This window comes from Peromyscus eremicus, chromosome 11 (genome assembly GCF_949786415.1).
Source record: "Peromyscus eremicus chromosome 11, PerEre_H2_v1, whole genome shotgun sequence".
Classification (NCBI taxonomy): domain Eukaryota; kingdom Metazoa; phylum Chordata; class Mammalia; order Rodentia; family Cricetidae; genus Peromyscus; species Peromyscus eremicus.
Window position 1 is genome coordinate 967,382 of NC_081427.1, and position 17,474 is coordinate 984,855.

Sequence of the window (17,474 nt, forward strand, 5' to 3'; positions counted from 1 at the left end):
AGACCACACTCTGCCCAGATGGACCTGAAGCTATTCTGTGCTTGTTGGTAGGGTCCTGGCTAGCTGGATGGGGTACCTTCCAGTTTACCTTTTGCCAGTTTGTTGTAAGGGGTCCAGCATTCAATAAACCTTACTCTCCCACACAACACACCCTCTCTGAACATCTCTAACCATGACATGGCTTCCAAGGTAGCACTTGGCTGTCCTTCTTGATCCAGTAGACAGGCCCTGGCCACACATCCTGTGATGCCACGAGAGCCGTGTCTTAAACTTCTAGAGTCCAGTGGAGTCCAAATGCCTCTTTTCAAAGTGGTTTGACAGAAAGCAAGCCAGAAGACATTAGCCCAGCTGACACACTGGTGTCACAGTGCTGATATGACCAAGACTTACCATAGAACCAGGCCACCCCAATCGCTTCAATGAGCACACCAAAGAGGATAGATGTGCCAGCTGCAAAATGGTCCAACAGTGTGAAGACATAGATGCCACCCTGGAAGAGAAGGAGCTCCTGATGAACTTGGGGACAGCTGTAGCAGCTATCTATCAAAAAAATTTCCATAAAAGGGAACCCATCCTGTGGGTTCACTCTGGAGATATATCCTATTCACCGCCATAAAGTTTGATTTGAGTCATGGATTCACACATAGCTTCTTAGAGAAACATCCGAAATAAATAAAATAGAAACCACTTTCCCCTTGATTTCCTTTCCCAGGCTCCAGATAATAAGCAACAGAGACACTCAAATTCCAAGCTTGGTGGTGTCACCTTGGTAGAAGTGGCCAAGACACCACAGACAGGCCTCCGCCACTTTCCAGCCCCTCTCCACCCCCAGGAAGGCAGCTTCAGTGGAAGGTGTGTTCTGGATGTTGTTAAGTGCTGAACTCTCTCTGGAACCAGCTTCCAGACCCGCGTTTGCCCTGCCTGTGACTACTGGTAAGTAGGTTTACTTGAGGGAGAGGATGAAGCTTCCTAGACATGATGCAGTGTGGTGTCTGTTCCCATGGCCACCAGCTGTGCTGCCAGGCACCAGGGCGGACATGACAGGAGCAGGCAACTACATACGTTGGTGACGCAGAAGAGAGACAGCAGGAAGGTGGCCAGGACAATGCCAAGAGTGAAGAGCTCTCGGTGCCGATGTAGTAGCTGGAACTCGTCAACAAGCCCAGTGATCACAGACTCCATGCCCCCCATCTGCAGGACACAGAGAATGGTGGTTGGCACTACCCTCCCAGGGCTTGATTTTTCATTTAGTGAGTATATGCTCAGGGTGGTTGTGAAGGGAATGTACAGCAGACTTGGGGTAAGACAAGAAGAGCCCTTGATGAGGCTCCCCGGCTGACACAGGCCTCAGAAAGATTCTATGGATGGCAGCCACAGTCACCTTGAAGTCACTGGGCCTACTAAGTGCCAAGTGGCTGAAAGTCTTATGAGAGTGATAGGGTAAATACATGACTAAAGGACACTCTCCCTCCCTCAAGGCTGGGCATTGGATATGTCCCCAAGTTGAACTGCAATGGGGCTGGCCAGGTAGGGCCTGGGGTCTGCAAGCAGTGCACATGAGATGTGCCATCTTGGATATGAGATAAGAAACTCATGGGCTACCTGCTGGGTGTATAATGGAGGTGGGGCTGTGGTATGAGATCCATGCTCTTGGGAAGAGGGGTTCCTGGTTCAGCCTTTCCAGGAAGCATACAATTGCTGAGCTCGGTCAGGGTGGGTAAATGGCATGGGGCAGCCCAAAGCTGCTACCAGACAATTATCTGGTATTAGGACTCATTAAATGGTCTTGAGCAGTTGATGGGGCTGAAGGGGTCTAAGAGTGCTCATTGGCCCCAGCCCTTTAAGGTTGTACACCAGGGGGCTGCAAAGAGTTTCCAAAGCTCAGCCTGGGCTACAGCCAGCCTCTGTCCATCATAAGGGGGTCCAGAGTCAGGAAATGCCTTGCTGTGCAGGGGTGGCCAGTCACTCTGTCTTTATGAGCTAACCTTTTTACTACTGGGGCTCTGCTGTGTGTGTGTTCAGACCCCGATACTGGATTTGGGAAGAAAAGAGTAAGTTACAATTCAACCACTACCACTCAGGTCCAGAGAAGGTCTCCGGTGATCATGGGGATGTTTGAACCTGACATGCAGGCTCTGTGCTAAGCACATGAGGTTTGAGGAACCTTGCCCCATATGGCATTATCTCCAGGAACAGGCCAACAAATGAGGCACAGCTTTGGAGCCTTGGGGTATGCATTACTCACAGCACTGTCGATGCCCAGAGTGAGCAACATGAGGAAGAAGACAGCAGCCCAGGCCGAGGACAGTGGGAGTGTGGCAATTGCCTCAGGGTAGATGATGAAGATCAGCCCAGGTCCTACAGGCAGAAACCCTCATCACTGCCACAAGCTTGCTCCTGGCTTCCCCACTTGTCACACCAGGAGCTCACCACGGCCACAGTTGGCCTCCCGATTCCCTACTTGTCACAGTTTGCTTGCTGCTACCCCACCACCCTGAAAGGCCACTTAGCCAGCCAATGTGGGCAGTCCTCGATCGCTTGGGACTTTCCCTCACTGCTTTCCTCTGTTTCTCCTCAGGAGTCCTACTTCCTGAGAATGTAGCAGACACTGGCTGGAGTGCCCCAAGAGCACGTGGTAGACAGTCATCTGAGAGATCTGCTCAGCCAGTTGCACCATTGTCCCCAACCCATAGGAATGGGAGGAGCAAAATAAAAACATGGATCAGAGAAAAGGATTGGCAAATACTTCTGCCTCAGACAGTCCCAGATGTCTTTCCAGTTAGCTTTCCTGCACAGATCATGCCTGCCCACACATGCACTAACACTTACACACACACACACTGACACACTCACACACACACACTCACACACTGACAAACACACAGACACACACAGACAGACACACACACACTCTCACACACACACTCACACACTCACACACTGACACACAGACACACACAGACACACACACTCACACACTCACACACTGACACACAGACACACACAGACACACACACACTCACACACTCACACACTCACACACTGACACACACACACAGACACAGACACACACACACTGTAAAGTCTGGAGACTGAACTTAGGCCCTCATGCTCTCGTGACAAGCACTTAATTGACTGAGCCATTTTCCCAGTTCTCCATGTTGAAATTTGATTGAAGATAGATTGATAATGAGGTAGCAGGGCCTTTAAGAGGTACTGGGTTAAGGGGGCACCACCCTCACAAAGAGGTTGTTTATCTATAGGATTTGAGTTAGGTCTCTCAGAATGGGTCTCTTGGGGCTGGATTGATGTTACATTTTGGATGTAGAACTTTCTGATGACTCATGTGTTGAAGACCTAGTCCACAGTTGCTGGTGTGTTGAAGGTGGTTGGATCTTGGGGAAATCAACACCATTGGTGGATGAATTCATACTGAATGGGCTCTAGCAGGGGGACCTAGCTGGGGGAAGTAGGTCATGTGCAGTGTCCCCAAACCCTCCTCTCCTTGGTTTCTTAGCCATCAGGAGCTCAGCAGCTTTTCTTACCGTGCTGACCCCACCATGAAGTTCTGTCTTGCCACATGCCCAAAGTGATGACTAAGGGATCCTGGGCTGAGATCTCTGAAACTGAGCCCAAACAAGCCTTCTCTTTTTTCAAACTGACTTTCTTATGTATTTTATCACAGTGATGGAAGGCTGATGAGTATAAGTAATTGCAGAGAGTGGGCACTTACAAAGCAAGGCTATGTATTTAGCCCATCTGCATTGGGCTTCTTCCTTTCTCTCTCTTCCATCTGGAGGCCCTCACCGAAGACATACTAACGGTTGTGTGCTCTTAGACCTCTGTGAACTAAATTAACCTTTGTAAAGCCAGCTTCGGACATTTTGTTACAGAAAAATGGATGAAAACACCACGTCACCTGGCCACACTAAGTCCTCCCCTCCTTTCCTACTCTTAGTCACAACTTCTGGGTGTGGAGAGATATTCGGTATCCAAAACAGTGTCCAAACGTCAGGCAAATGAGAAGGAAGGGGAGGTCATTCGCCAAAGACTCAAGGACTTTTCGGAACAGACCCAAATCTCATCCAAGCCTGCCATGATGTCTGGACACTTGCTAGGAAACATTGAAAGCTCATGTCAGAAACAAGCTGCTTCATTTTGGCAAGCCAAGTTGAAGCCTAGTGCCTTACTGTCCTGACACTACGTGACTAGAAAAGCTCAGTCTTCCCCTCCCCTGAGCTTTACATACTCCATCACGGCATGAACTCCTAGGGGACCCAAATGACAGTGTCTGATGATGTCCACTCAGACCTCCACACACTATCTACAGGGAACAGGCTGAGGGACTGAGGTGTTGGCTGAACCACTTGGTTTCATGTGAGCCCAGCACAGACAGTATGGAGGAAGCAGGGCAGGAAGAACCCTGCCCAGGGGCTTGGGCTGGGGCTGATAAGCCACACAACCACAGGCTGGCCATGGTGGCTCTCATTTGACTCAGCAGTTCTTATACTCAACATCCTTTGGGTCTGGGCCATGTCCCTCTGGCCTCACACCAGAGGGAGAGTGAGATGTGGTGGGTGGGCGCTCACCGTCTGTGGCCACATCCCCGATGGGCACATTGTGCTTCTGTGCCATGTACCCCAGGAAGGAGAAGACGACGAAGCCAGAGGAGAAGCTTGTCAGGGAGTTAATAGATGTGGTGATGATTGCATCCCTGTAGGAACAAGACAGATTGTCCTGGTACCAGTTAAGCTGCGGCTCTGGGAAGCCAGGCGTTATTACCCATTTTCAGCATCTAGGGAAGGGGATGGGCGGGCTCAGAGGACAGCTTCTGAGAGGAGCACTATCAAAGGACCTACAACTGGGAGAACCTGTCTGGTACTCCTGGGTTCTGTCAGGGCTCAGGACAGTGGAAAAGATAACACACAGCCATCACAGTACTGGGCCACCTCACCAAGAGTCCTGGAACCTGGGCATGCATAGGTTTCGGGGTGGGGGGGGGAGAAAGTTTTCCCGCACACATGGGCGTGCTAAAGTGGCTGCTCAGGTGAATCTACTCTAAGCCCTGACAATCAGGGATGGAGGCAAGCCTGGACACCACTGGGAAAGTCAGGGTCCCCCACTGTGGCCAGTCTACACTAGAGGACCCACCCATTTCACTGTGGAGTGCCCACCTAGGCACACACCTGGGCTCCAGGTAGGACCTGCCTCAGGACTGTGGTCCACACCCGCCCTCCACTCCATGCAACCTCCTTTGGTGACTTGGAACCATTTTTCTGTGTTTATTCTGTATTTTTAGTGCCCACTAAGCTCAAAGAGGGCAGATCTCAGGATCGACTGATTCTGTCTTTAGGAGAAAATGCTGCATTTTAGGTGTAGAACTTTCTGGTGGGGTTCCAGCATGTAGTTGCAGGTGACTCAGGCTAAGCTTCTCAGCACCAGGGACATCCTCCCAGGCCCAGGATCCCTCAGTTTAGGCTATGAGGGTTAGAGTCAAGTGCCCTAGGTGAAGGTTTTAGGTAAAACTGGACCCTGAGCAGAGGAGAGGAAATCCATGGGGGGCTAGGGGGTGGGAGAGCGAGGATGGAGAATAGCAAAAGGGAGAGAGAGATGAAGGTGTGTCTATAGAGTAGGGGCTGGCCTGCCACCTTGTCCTGGGGATCTGGCTCTTCCCTGAAGGTGACACACGTCACCGCATGTCTCAATATCTTCTTTAAAGCAAGACGCAAGATTTTGTTGGAAGATGGTATGTGAATCCAAGCATGATGATCCACACCTTTAATCTCAGTGTTTGAAAGGCTAATGTGGGAGGAAGGGCCATGACAAGGCCAGCATGGGCCACATAGTAAATTTCAGGACAACTTAGGCTATAGCTTAAAGACCTGTCTCTGAAAAACAAAAATAAAACTAAAGAGAGGAAATCTGTGTGGCTCAGAGACTTTGTGATTTTCTTCCAGGAATGCTTCATTTCCAAGAGGCAGACCCTGGGATCAGTGACACTGACTAGGTTTTGCAGACCATCTCCCAGCAACAGTAGCTCGAGGCTTACCTATAGCAGTTGTTGGTGAACTTGTTGTAACTGGAGAAGGCAATCAGCACCCCAAAACCGATGCCCAGGGAGAAGCACACCTGGGTGGCAGCATCAATCCACACCTGTCACAGCCAGAGACGGGAGAGCATGAGACACGATTAGAGAGAATTGTGGGATTTCTACCAGAGGGAAGAGAAGGAGCTGTCACCAGGCAGTCTCCCAAATGATAGCACAGGCTTCCCAGTGACACTCCATGTTCACCTCCAGCTGAGGCACCAAAAGTTCTCAGCAAATGGGATTTACATGCTTGGCGGTGGTAGGTATCTGCTGTCTCAGGAAACGAGCCTTCCTACATCCCTGGCCTGAAAGGGCATGGAGAAAGGGAGGTTGTGTGTTTGTGTATCAACTTGTGGTTTCAGGGGGCACATGCACAGAGCCCCAGGCCACCCGAGGCCAGACACAGATGCCCAGCAATAGCAGGTCCATTTTTCTATTCGTGAAAAGAAAGGTACAAGAGCTGATGGTTGTACCAAAATGATGAAGTCAGATGTAACCTGCGCGGGTTAGGGTCATGCTAAGACCTAAGGAGCTGGGCTGAATAGCCACTGTGCAGCCTTGGTGGAAGAGCTAAGAAAGAGCTCAGAAGTCCTCTCCCAGGAATCTACCACCTGAATTATTTGGGAGCTGGACAGTACCAGGAGTTGTTTCTGAGCATCATGTAGCCCAGGGTAACTCAGGGGCCTTGGCACTGAGACAAGAATATCAGAATCTGTCACTGGAATCTGCAGTGGACAAGCTGAGGATGTCTGAAGTGGCTGTCCTGAGCTCATGGAACAGAGGACCTGATGCTGCTGAGGAGACCCGCACTGTGGGAACCTAGGCAACAAGGGATATGGCATCTCTCTCCTTTGGGTAGCAATGTCAAGAGCTTTGGGATATCCTGAAGGGACTAGGTGTTTGAGGACAGCTGGTCCAGAAGGTCAAGGTTACAGAGACAACTAGGCCCTCAGCATGGTGCAGAGGTCAAGTCCAGAGTGGTTGAGCAGGTGGTCAGTAGAGGGGTCCTGCCTAGCAGTCCTGTGTGGCCCCTCTGTTACAGCAAGCTCACCCATCGAAGTGGTTCAGGTAGGAAGAGTATCACAAAGACGTTCTTGTTTCTCACTTATTCCCAGTGTTCACCCAGTTTATCCCCCCAGAGATTTTGGTGTGCTATTCATCAGGTTCTCAACATGCACACCTTGGGCCTCTGTCACACCCCACTCAGTGCCTCCCTGGGCCCTGCTCAGAAGCCTGCCTGACCTTACCCGGAGCACTTTCCCACAGGGTACTAGAGACAACTTCCTTTCTTTTTTTCCTTCGTTGGTTCTTTCTGTTTATATATTTGATTATCTAGGTACCTATTTCTATCATGTATCATTCAATCATCTATTAGCAATCAAATGTATCAATACTTATCTAGCATCTATCTACCTATTGTCTACCTTCCATCCATCCAGTCTTACCATCATCTTAATTTTTTACAACCTCTTATCTTTGTGACTTGCCTTTTTTTCCCTCAGCACCTCACATGCAGTCTCTCTGCTTTCTTTTGTGGGGTGCATGTCCGCTTGCTGAGACTCTAGTGACCTTCACTTTTTTTGTTTCTTGAATTCTCAAACACAGACTTACGACGACACAGTCACTCCCCGTTGAGTCTTCCTTACCCTGATCATCTCAGCCCATCTTGCCTGCTTCTGCCTCAGGTTTGTATCAGGCAGCAAACGCCTAAAGGGCCTCATGATTCAGACCCAGTATGGATCTGCAGCCCTTCAGCCTTCCAGCCCTCCTGCCCAACCCCATTGGAGACCCACGAACCTCCTGTCCTACCCCAGCAGAAATCTACACCCTTCTAGCAGGACTACCACAGTGTCTGAGCTTCCCTGTTGTCTTTGGGGTTTATCATCTGTCCCAGCCCAGCCCACATGACTTCCAAAAACCCCTCATGGAATTCTGTCACAAGTACATCTCAAAGATGGCTGCTTTCATTGCTCTCCGAAGATGGAGCTGCCCTTTTCCCATCTCAGGAACATCTCCTATAGCCTGGAAGAGCCCATCTCTTGATGGCCTTGAGGCCTCCAAATTTTCTAACCTAGAATAACACATTCCTTTACTTAAGATTAAGAAACCTTCAGTGATGTCAGGAATTCAGAGTCCTAAAGACGGACCCTGGTTCATGGGGCCTGAAGGCAGCTCAGCCCTAAAGAAAATTAATACAGAGCCACAGACTGTGTTCTTAATGACAACTTACACACACACACACACACACACACACACACACACACACACATACACACATACACACACACACACACACACACACACACACACACACACACACACACACCCCTCCTGGGACCAGTAGTATCACAGGTGAAGGTGAAGGGTGTTCAGGGTGCTCTGACTGGCACACCCTTCTCCCCATGGAGAGCCAGAGATGGCCATTCCCCTGTCTCCTTTCTCTCCATCTCAGCTCCCTTAAGTGTCTTATGACCCCTCCTCCACTAACCCTGCCTATGAAGGAGACAGGTATACAGGTGAACAGGCTATCCTGTATTTGCTGACCTCACAGGATAGGAAGGAATTGCTGCTGAGCCACAGGTTGGGCCCCTGAACCATATGCAGGAGCCCTGTCACACAGCCCCACTGGTTTAAAGGACTGCCAACCATGATGGGGTCTGCACTCACAGATGCCTCACAGAGCCGGTAGAAGTCCACACTGAGGTATGCTTTGATGCCATCTATGGCTCCAGGGAGGGTGACTCCACGCAGTAGCAGGGCAGTGAGGACCACGTAGGGCATAGTAGCTGTGATCCACACCACCTGGAAGAGAAGACAGTGTCTCCAAGGAGCCTAAGTCACATGCAGTGGGGCCTTGGTGGGAGCTTACATTGATGAATTTAGGGTAGTATGTGGAAAGGAGTGGATTTGAGGCATGAGGGCAGGGAAGGAGATTGGAGGGTTCCATGTATTATCACAGGTGTCAGGGTCATTTTGGTCAAATTGCCATGGGTACCCATACTCATATAACTGCCAAGTATTTTTGTCAGTTAGAAATAAAATAAGTTCACACTGTACACACCATTGTGATGTTTTTCTCAGTGCCCTGCTTCAAGCACAATGACTATCCTCATCCACCATGATCATGTGTCCACTGCTCCCACCAAATCATGGTCACATGTCCACTCTCATTCAACCTTGGCCACAGATCTCCTCCTTATCTAAACACGGCCATGTGTCCATGGCCAAACAAGCCATGGCTACTTGTCTGCTTCCTACTCAACCATACTCATGTTCCCACCCATACTCATGTTTACCTTCCTAATCATAGCCTCATGTCTATACAACCATACAAGGTCACATGCTGACCTTGGTCTCATGACCATTCATCCAATAATGGTCACATGCCCAAACACCAATCATGGCCACATATCATCCACTGACCGTGGCCACATGTTCACCCACCCACCATTACATGTCCATCCACCAACCACAGCCATATGCCACTCATTAACCATGGTCATATGTTAACCTACTCAACATGGCCACATGGCCACTTGCCAACCATAGCCAAGTGCAACCCATACAACCATAGCCACATGACCATATGTCTAACTGTGACCACATATCTGCTCACAAACCATGGCCATATGTTTACTCCCTCCTCCAGTCCCCCACCCATTGCCATGTGTTCTCAGGTCCTGTTGGCTACCACCTCACCTTTCCTGAGGTCTTTACTCCCTTCCACAGGCTGAAGTAGAGCAAGACAATGACCAGCACCAGGCAGGCTGTGAGCTGCCATCGTGGAGGGCCCAGGTCATCGATACCACGGCTCTGGTGGAGGTGCAGCACGCCACGCCTGGAGGAGAGGCAACAGATGATTCTGGAGGGAGCAATTGTCTCCCAGGACTGGAGTGGGACAGCTGAGTTAGTCTCTATTCTCCTCATCTTTGTCATATGGAAAGTACCTGGTATGATCTGACTAGAAATACCCCTTCCTGCTATGAAAGACCCAAGGCTGTCCTCTGAGTCACAGAACTGCCTTAAGATGGACAGAGAGAGAGGCTGGATGTCTTGCCAGGAAACCTGCAGGAGGTCAACACACCCTTCTCTGCTAACAGATAAGATTTTTGGAGTTGGGAGGGAATGAGAAATTTGGGCGTATAGGGAAATGGAGACCTAGAAACCAGGAGAAGGTATTGAATGAAGCCACCATGTACTGCTATCTTGCAACAGTCCCAGAATCCTTTTCAGGGGTAAAACCAGGAGAGTTCTGAGCAGTAAAGCTGCACATGCAGGTTCCTGGGCATTCTGTATTGACTTCTCTCATCCTTGCTCACACAGTTCCTGCCACTTTAAGGAGGCTCCCGAGGAATGATCTGATGGGGAGCCATGCATGGCTGCACTCATCGTTGAGGGAAGCATCTTAAAGAGAATATGTGGAAGAGAATATGTGGAAGGTACACTTGCTTCCAATGAACCTGGCAATACGGAAGTGGATGCATCACCTTCACAGACAGGGGTTTGAGTCCCAGCCTGTCCCAATGGTGCTTCTGCCAGAGGAAGTGGAGGAATGTGTCAAGAAAGGAGCCACCACAGCCCAGTTTGTGGGGCAGACGAGGTTTCTCAGGCAGTTAACGCCCAGCCTTACAATGCAACACAACCCACCCCAGCTTTCTGGAGATTTTCACCAAAAACAGGAATCATAGCACCAAGTTGGAGAACTCTGATCCTCATAGTGTAGATGTAACCAACCGTCTTATTAAATAAGATACACAGAGCCGATTCAGAGAAGAAAACCAAGAGGTCAGAGCTAAGAGCCTCACCCTTCCTGCTTCAGTGATCCTCTTCAGTCAAGAGAGCTCTCCGAAAAGGGGCCTACTTCCTGTGTGTATGTCTTTATATAGTCTAGCTGTTCTGCCTTCTCATTGGTTGTAAACCTAAACACGTGACTGCCTTGTCATTGCCTGTATGTACCGCCCTCCAGGTCCTTAAAGGCGTGTGCCACCACTGCCACACACTTGCTATGGCTCTAATAGCTCTGACCCCCAGGCAACTTTATTTATTAACATACAATTAAAATCACATTTCAGTACAAGTAAAATACCACCACATCATAGTCTAGAAACCACAATGGGGTGGTGTTAGCCGTTGCCAGCAGGGACAGTGCAGCACTGAAAATCCATCTCAGCTCTCCCCTCAAACTCTAGTATTAGTTAGGGCCAGGGTCCCCAGACAGGGGTCCCAGTGTGGTCAGAGTACCAACATTCTCTTCTTATAGAGTATAAGTGGTTTGCTTAGGATCCTGTCTACCGTAGATACTGTGCAAGCTCTTAGCATGTGGGTATACAGTGTGAATCACCTAAGTTAATGAGACACTATGAGACAGGCCAGTGCACCTCCTGGTAGAGTTACTGGCCCTATCTTGGCAGCGATGATTAAGGCACCTGCCCTTGCCCTGGGCTGCTGTCCAATTCTCCTTGCTTTGCTGTCCCAGTGGGACCTCATTTCTTAGAGCTTTCTACCAACAAGAGAAAAATTTCAGGATAACACTACCAAGTCTTAGATCCATACAGTTCATTGTGTCCTTCTCCATGCCCCAATTTCACTCCAGAGCCTTGTGTCTCACAGCATAGATCTCAGCCAAACCTTAGGAAGGTGACCATTTACTCTCTTTGCCTGGAGGGTGGTGTACAAAGAGCCAGGGGCAAGGGATGAGGGGTTCAGGTGGGCACACAACCCTACATGCCACAACTGTGCATCTCCTCCCAAAGGAAGGAGGTGGCACGCAGGGAGATTATGGCCACATGGCTTTACCAGTCCCTGCTAAGTCATTATTGACATAAGTTGGACTACACTGCTTTAGTTTCATTCTGTATAATAGCAGTCCTCGTTGCTCTGGAACGTTTAAGATCCCATGGTCTGGAAGCTGGGGAGATGGTAAGTAGGTAATGTACCTGTAACTGTGCAAGCATTAGGAACTGAGTTTGAACCCCCAGGTCTGCTGGTGCACAGCTATAACCACATAGGGTGAGATGCAGGGGACTGGAGAATCCCTGGGGCTCATTGGCTGCTAGCTAAGTCAAATCAATGAGCTCCAGGTTCAGTAAGAGACCCTGTCTCAGAAATGATAAAGTGAAGAGTGGCTGAGGAAGATACCTGATGTCAGTCTCTGAACTCCAGACATGTATGCACACACACGTACATGCAACCACATGAATATGTACATACAATACATAGGCACATCCAATAAGGTGGAAAGTGGTTAGAGAAGACAGCCAGAATTGACTTCTGTCCTCAGCATAGACATACACATACATGAATGTTGCATGTATTCACATGTGCATGCACATCTACATTGTGTTCATATCTACATAAACACACACATGCATATGCACCTACAAGTACATGTGTACACACCCATACAAACATGCACATACACTATGCACACACAAATTCATGGCACACACACACACACACACTCACAAGATCTCATGAACTATTTAGAAAGTCCAGCCCCCCCATACCATGCACCAGCCACAGCGTGGGAACCAGCCGCACCAATGGCCACAGAAAGCCCCACACTGCACAGCAGGGACAATGTTCCTGACAGTGAGTTCTGCAGTCAACAAGTAAGGTGATTGGGGCTGATGTGCAGAAATTTCTGGAGCTGTGTGGTGTGGAGGGACAGACATGGTTAGCCTGGCATCCTCACCTGCACGGAGAAGGATTTCACAGTGTGTTGTGTTGTCTTCTCCTTGAAGCTGAGCTCACAGCTATGAATCTTTTGCCTCAACAGGAATCTGTACTGAGGGTGTCAAGTACACAGTCTCCCTGACTTCCTGCCTCTTCTCTCCACTTTATAGACAGAAGAGCCAAGGCACAGAGAAGCCCCTCAAAACTCCACCAACAAGTGGCAGAACTGGGGTCTGGACCCAGATTCCTACCTCCAGCCCCCAGCTCTGCCCATGGGAGCATGTTACAATAGATGGATGAGGCAAGACTTCAGTATCACCCACAGGGGTGTGCTAAATGGCCATGTGGATAGCCTGGACCCCAGCCTTCTGGAAGGGCCCAGACACTGGACTGGAGGTAATCTAGGACTGTGACTTGGGGGAAGGGCACATGGGGATGAATCCAGCCAGTGCCCACTTCCACCTGCAGGAGTTCTCACCCCTAGAAGGTGGGACAGGGTTCTGAGATCAGTTCTGAGTCTCACTGAGTACAAGGAATGGACTGGAGCTCAGAGACCCCAAGAAACTGCACACTGCAGGGCAGAGTCTTGGAAAGAAGGGCCTTTCTAAGAAGGACCTCCACAAAGCTGCCTGCAAGGACATGAAGTCCTCACTGAACACCAGGGTGCAGCCTGAAGGAAACTGAGACCAGGAGGAGCATCCACTGGAGTGAGAGCTGACACTATCACAGCTCATTCAGGGCTAAGAGTCGTTCACTATCCGGAGGAGAGGACTTAGTGGTCACACAAAGCCACCAGAGCACAGAGGATAAACTATCCTTCAAGGGAAACTCCCAGAGCCATAATCACAAAGCTTGAAGCTGCAGAAAGACCACATTGCACCACTCACCTGACTTTCCAGAACAGATCTCATGTTCGTAAAGGAAGACAAACGCCAAATACTATCGTGGCATAAACCCACCAAGTCAACTATCTAATAAAAATGGCTGGTCTCCTTGCTGCATGGCAAAACCTCCTAGTCCCTGTAATCTCAGTACTCGGGAAGCTGCAGCCGGAGGACCATGAGTTTCAGGAGAAACTAGCCTTCGTGGCAAGACCTTGTCACAAGCCAACAAGACAGAAATGTCTGTGTTAGTCTTTCCAAGAGCAGTGTAAAGCCAACGGCCGCAGAAACGTGGTTCTTCAGGACAGCATCCTGACATTAACTCAGTGTGTTCTGACCTTGGTTCTTAGTTTATATTTGTTTCACACAGACATAGGTAGTCTACTTTATACTGAATCATTAAGACCCAAAGTGGAAATATGTAGCTGGCCTGGAAGGGATGAAGATGTTCTAAAGACACTTGTGTCCCTCTCCTTTGGCCATTAGATTATTGAAACAATGGACCCCAAGAAACTGGAGTCCCTCATGAATGTCATGCTGGTAGAAGAGGAAGCCCAGAGTCTGGGCCAGACAGAGGGGACACTTCTCTCTGAAGAGAGATTTACAACTTGCTAGACCACCTTACAGAAGAGATGACGATGGGTTAGTGTTGGTAGGGCCACACCGTGACTGACTGCTTAGTTATGCATTTAAGTCTGGCTCCTACTTAAACCTTATCCTCGTACTGGGATCCCCAAAGATAGACTTGGTGGGGATGTAGCCAAAATGCTTTGTCCCTCTTCTCAATGTGGCCACATTGAATAAACCTCTTTTTTTTTTTCTGTTTTTCACTATTAGCATGGCTCTTTTAATTGGCTTATGAAGGAGAAAAAAACATGAGAAAAAAAACAGCTGAAAACTCCACACCATATAAAAAAATTAGCTCAGAATGGATAAAAGAGCTAAAATCAAAACTGAAACTCAAACCTGGGAAGAAAACCTGGGGTAAGTCAGTGGATTCTTTGATATGACATAAAGAAAAAAAATAGACAAAATTTGATGTCATCAAGTTTAAAAACTTTCATGCTCAAAGAAAACGGGGATAAGATAACAGAGGGGTGAATATGACCAAAATACATTATAGATGTGTATGCAAATGTTATAATGAAACCTATCGCTTCATATAACACAAATAAGAAGGAGCAAAAACTTTAAAAGGATTTGAAAGGGACATGGACTCACAGTCCGTAAGTACACCCATGTTCACAGCATCACTATTTACAATAGCCATAAAGTGCAGGCCACCCGTGCGTGCATCAGCCACCCGTGTGTGCATCAGCCACCCGTGTGTGCATCAGAAGAAGAACAGAGAAGCAAACTGTGGCTTCCATCACAAAGGAGTGGAATTCTAGTGATGATGGGCTTAAAAACACATGCTAAGTAAACTAAACCAGATTCAAAGGGAAAGAACATTGTATTTACACTCAGGAAAGGTCCCTGGAAGAGTCAGATTTAAGGAGACAGGAAGCAGAAAGGTGGCTGCTGGGCTTGAGGGAGGATAGAGTTTACCTGGGACAGGGTTCCAGTTGGATGAGATGGTGGACAGTTGTGATGGCTGCACAATAGTGTGAAGGTGTTTTTTGCTGTGGAACTGTATGTTAAAAGTGGTTAGTCATGTACAGTTTACTATAACAACTCTCCCCACAAATATAGAAAAGCCCAGAGTGGGAGAATTACTTGCCAGAAAATCTACACTGTCAGAAATCTTAAAGGTGATTCTTCAGACAAAAGGAAAAGGGAACCAAATGGAAACTTCTTTGTGAAGCCCTGGAGACGCCAGGAAGGCTGATGAGGTAGGCAGAGAGTAAATCTCACGTCTCTGGCTTTTAAATTCATTTAAGCATAATTATTTAAAGCAAATGCAATGCATTGTGTTGGCTACAACTTGGAAGACCTGTGCTGACATCACACCAAAGATGCGGGGAAGGTGAGGGGAGTACAGTGGGCTCTGAAGGGTGTAGGAAGTGGGGTGAAGCCCCTGGGAGGAGGTAAGTCAAGGCCCATGGTGTTAATGTTATCCACTAAAGGTGGAATACCTACAGTTTATCACCCAATAGTGCAAATAAACCTAAGATGGAGTCAGATAATCAAAAGAAGAGAGGGAAAACAATAAACAAAGAAGTGAGACAAACAGAGAAAACACTAAGAGAAAGGCCTTGAACTCACCCATATTGAACAATAATTCTGGTAAAAAGACAGATCGCTACACTGGAGACAAATGAAAGAACCAACTCGATGCTGCCTCCCAGTCAATCACTTCAAACGTGACTCATTGAAGTCAAACTCAAAAGGATAAAAAAGATGTATCAGGCTAACTATAAAAAGGGGCAGACATATTTATAACTAGACACAGTGAACTTCACAAGGAGGCATATGACCAAAAGGGACATTTCCTGATGGTAAAAGGGGCAGAATGAAGGCTTAATATTTGGGAACATGTGCACTTTAAGACACCCAATCACCAGGTCCAGTGAGAGAGCTCAGTGAGTAAAGATTCCTATCACCAAGGAGAGAACTGACTCCTGCAAGTTGTCCTCTGACCTCCACATGTAGACCACACTGTTGTAAACAGTCTCAAGTGCATACTCAAGCGTGCGTGCACACACACACACACACACACACACACACACACACACACACACACACTAATGTACTAAAACAAAGACCAGAGCTTCAGATGAAGTAACGACCATTGATAGTATAACGACAGACGAAATCACAATTATAATTGTGATTTCAAATCCTATTCTCAGTAACTGTTTCAGCAAGTAGACAGAAAAGTCACTAAATAAATTAAGACCCAGACAACAATCTTAACATGAACAACATGTAATGCTCTATGTTGCCTAGACTAGTCTCAAACTCTTGGGCTCAAGTGACCTTACCACCTTAGACCCCCAAGTTCTGAAACCACAAGCATGTACCATGCAGCCTGGCTGGAATGCATGCAGAACTGACAGAGACCATATCATAGGCTGCAAGGCACATTTCAGTATGTATTAGCACTAAATTCTTATAAGTAAAACTTATAAAACATGCTGTCAAGACAATTAAATTAGAAACTGATAAAACATACCTAGACAACCCAAGTATTTCAAAGTTAAAAAAACAAGTATCTTTTTAAAATGTCCCATTATAAAAGTAGAAATTACCACAGAGATTGTGGGACACTCTAAACTGAACTAAAATTAAAACATCAAACAGTGAGATGCAGCTACAGCAGTCCATTAGAGGCACATTTCTAGCTTTAAATCTAACTTTCTGATAATTTGTATTAGAAAATAGGTGGAAGTGGTACTGAGCATTTATGGAAGTCAGGAAGTCTTAAGTGGCTACAGTCACATGGGCTTGTTGGGAGATCATATGCATTTCCCTGGCCTATGCTTCATATCTATTGAGTATATTCATAATTTCTTATCACAACCATGAGTATGACAGTACCAAATTTACAGTTTCTGCTAGGAGCCAGTTGTTTACGCATGTCTATTAAGAATGGACATTGGAGAAATGGCAGGACAGAAGGAGTAAGGGAACAGACATGCAGGGAGAAATGTGTAGTCCTATAAAAGGGCTCACTCCTGTAATCCCAGCACTAGGAGGTAGAAGCAGAAGGATCAGGCAGTATGTATGGACTGCATAGTAAGACCCTGATTTTAAATAAACAATAAAAAGGATGTGTCTTAGTTAGGGTTTCTATTGCTGTGAGGAAATACCATGACCACAGCAAGTTTGGGGAGGAAAGGTTTATTCCGTTTACTCTTCCACATCACTGTTCATTACTGAAGGACGTC

At 47.8% G+C, this 17,474-nt stretch overlaps 1 protein-coding gene across 1 annotated transcript in view; it reads right to left on the minus strand.

Annotated features, from left to right (window-relative positions):
- Slc6a3 (solute carrier family 6 member 3) overlaps positions 1-17,474 on the minus strand; it is a 36,489-nt gene that overhangs the window by 8,399 nt on the left and 10,616 nt on the right. The window contains exons 4-10 of the mRNA XM_059276626.1: positions 9,788-9,926; positions 8,756-8,890; positions 6,050-6,153; positions 4,590-4,714; positions 2,246-2,358; positions 1,063-1,191; positions 391-490 (exon numbers count right to left, since the gene is read on the minus strand). Coding sequence (XP_059132609.1) covers positions 391-490; positions 1,063-1,191; positions 2,246-2,358; positions 4,590-4,714; positions 6,050-6,153; positions 8,756-8,890; positions 9,788-9,926 — 845 coding nt within the window. The remainder of the gene's footprint in view (positions 1-390; positions 491-1,062; positions 1,192-2,245; positions 2,359-4,589; positions 4,715-6,049; positions 6,154-8,755; positions 8,891-9,787; positions 9,927-17,474) is intronic.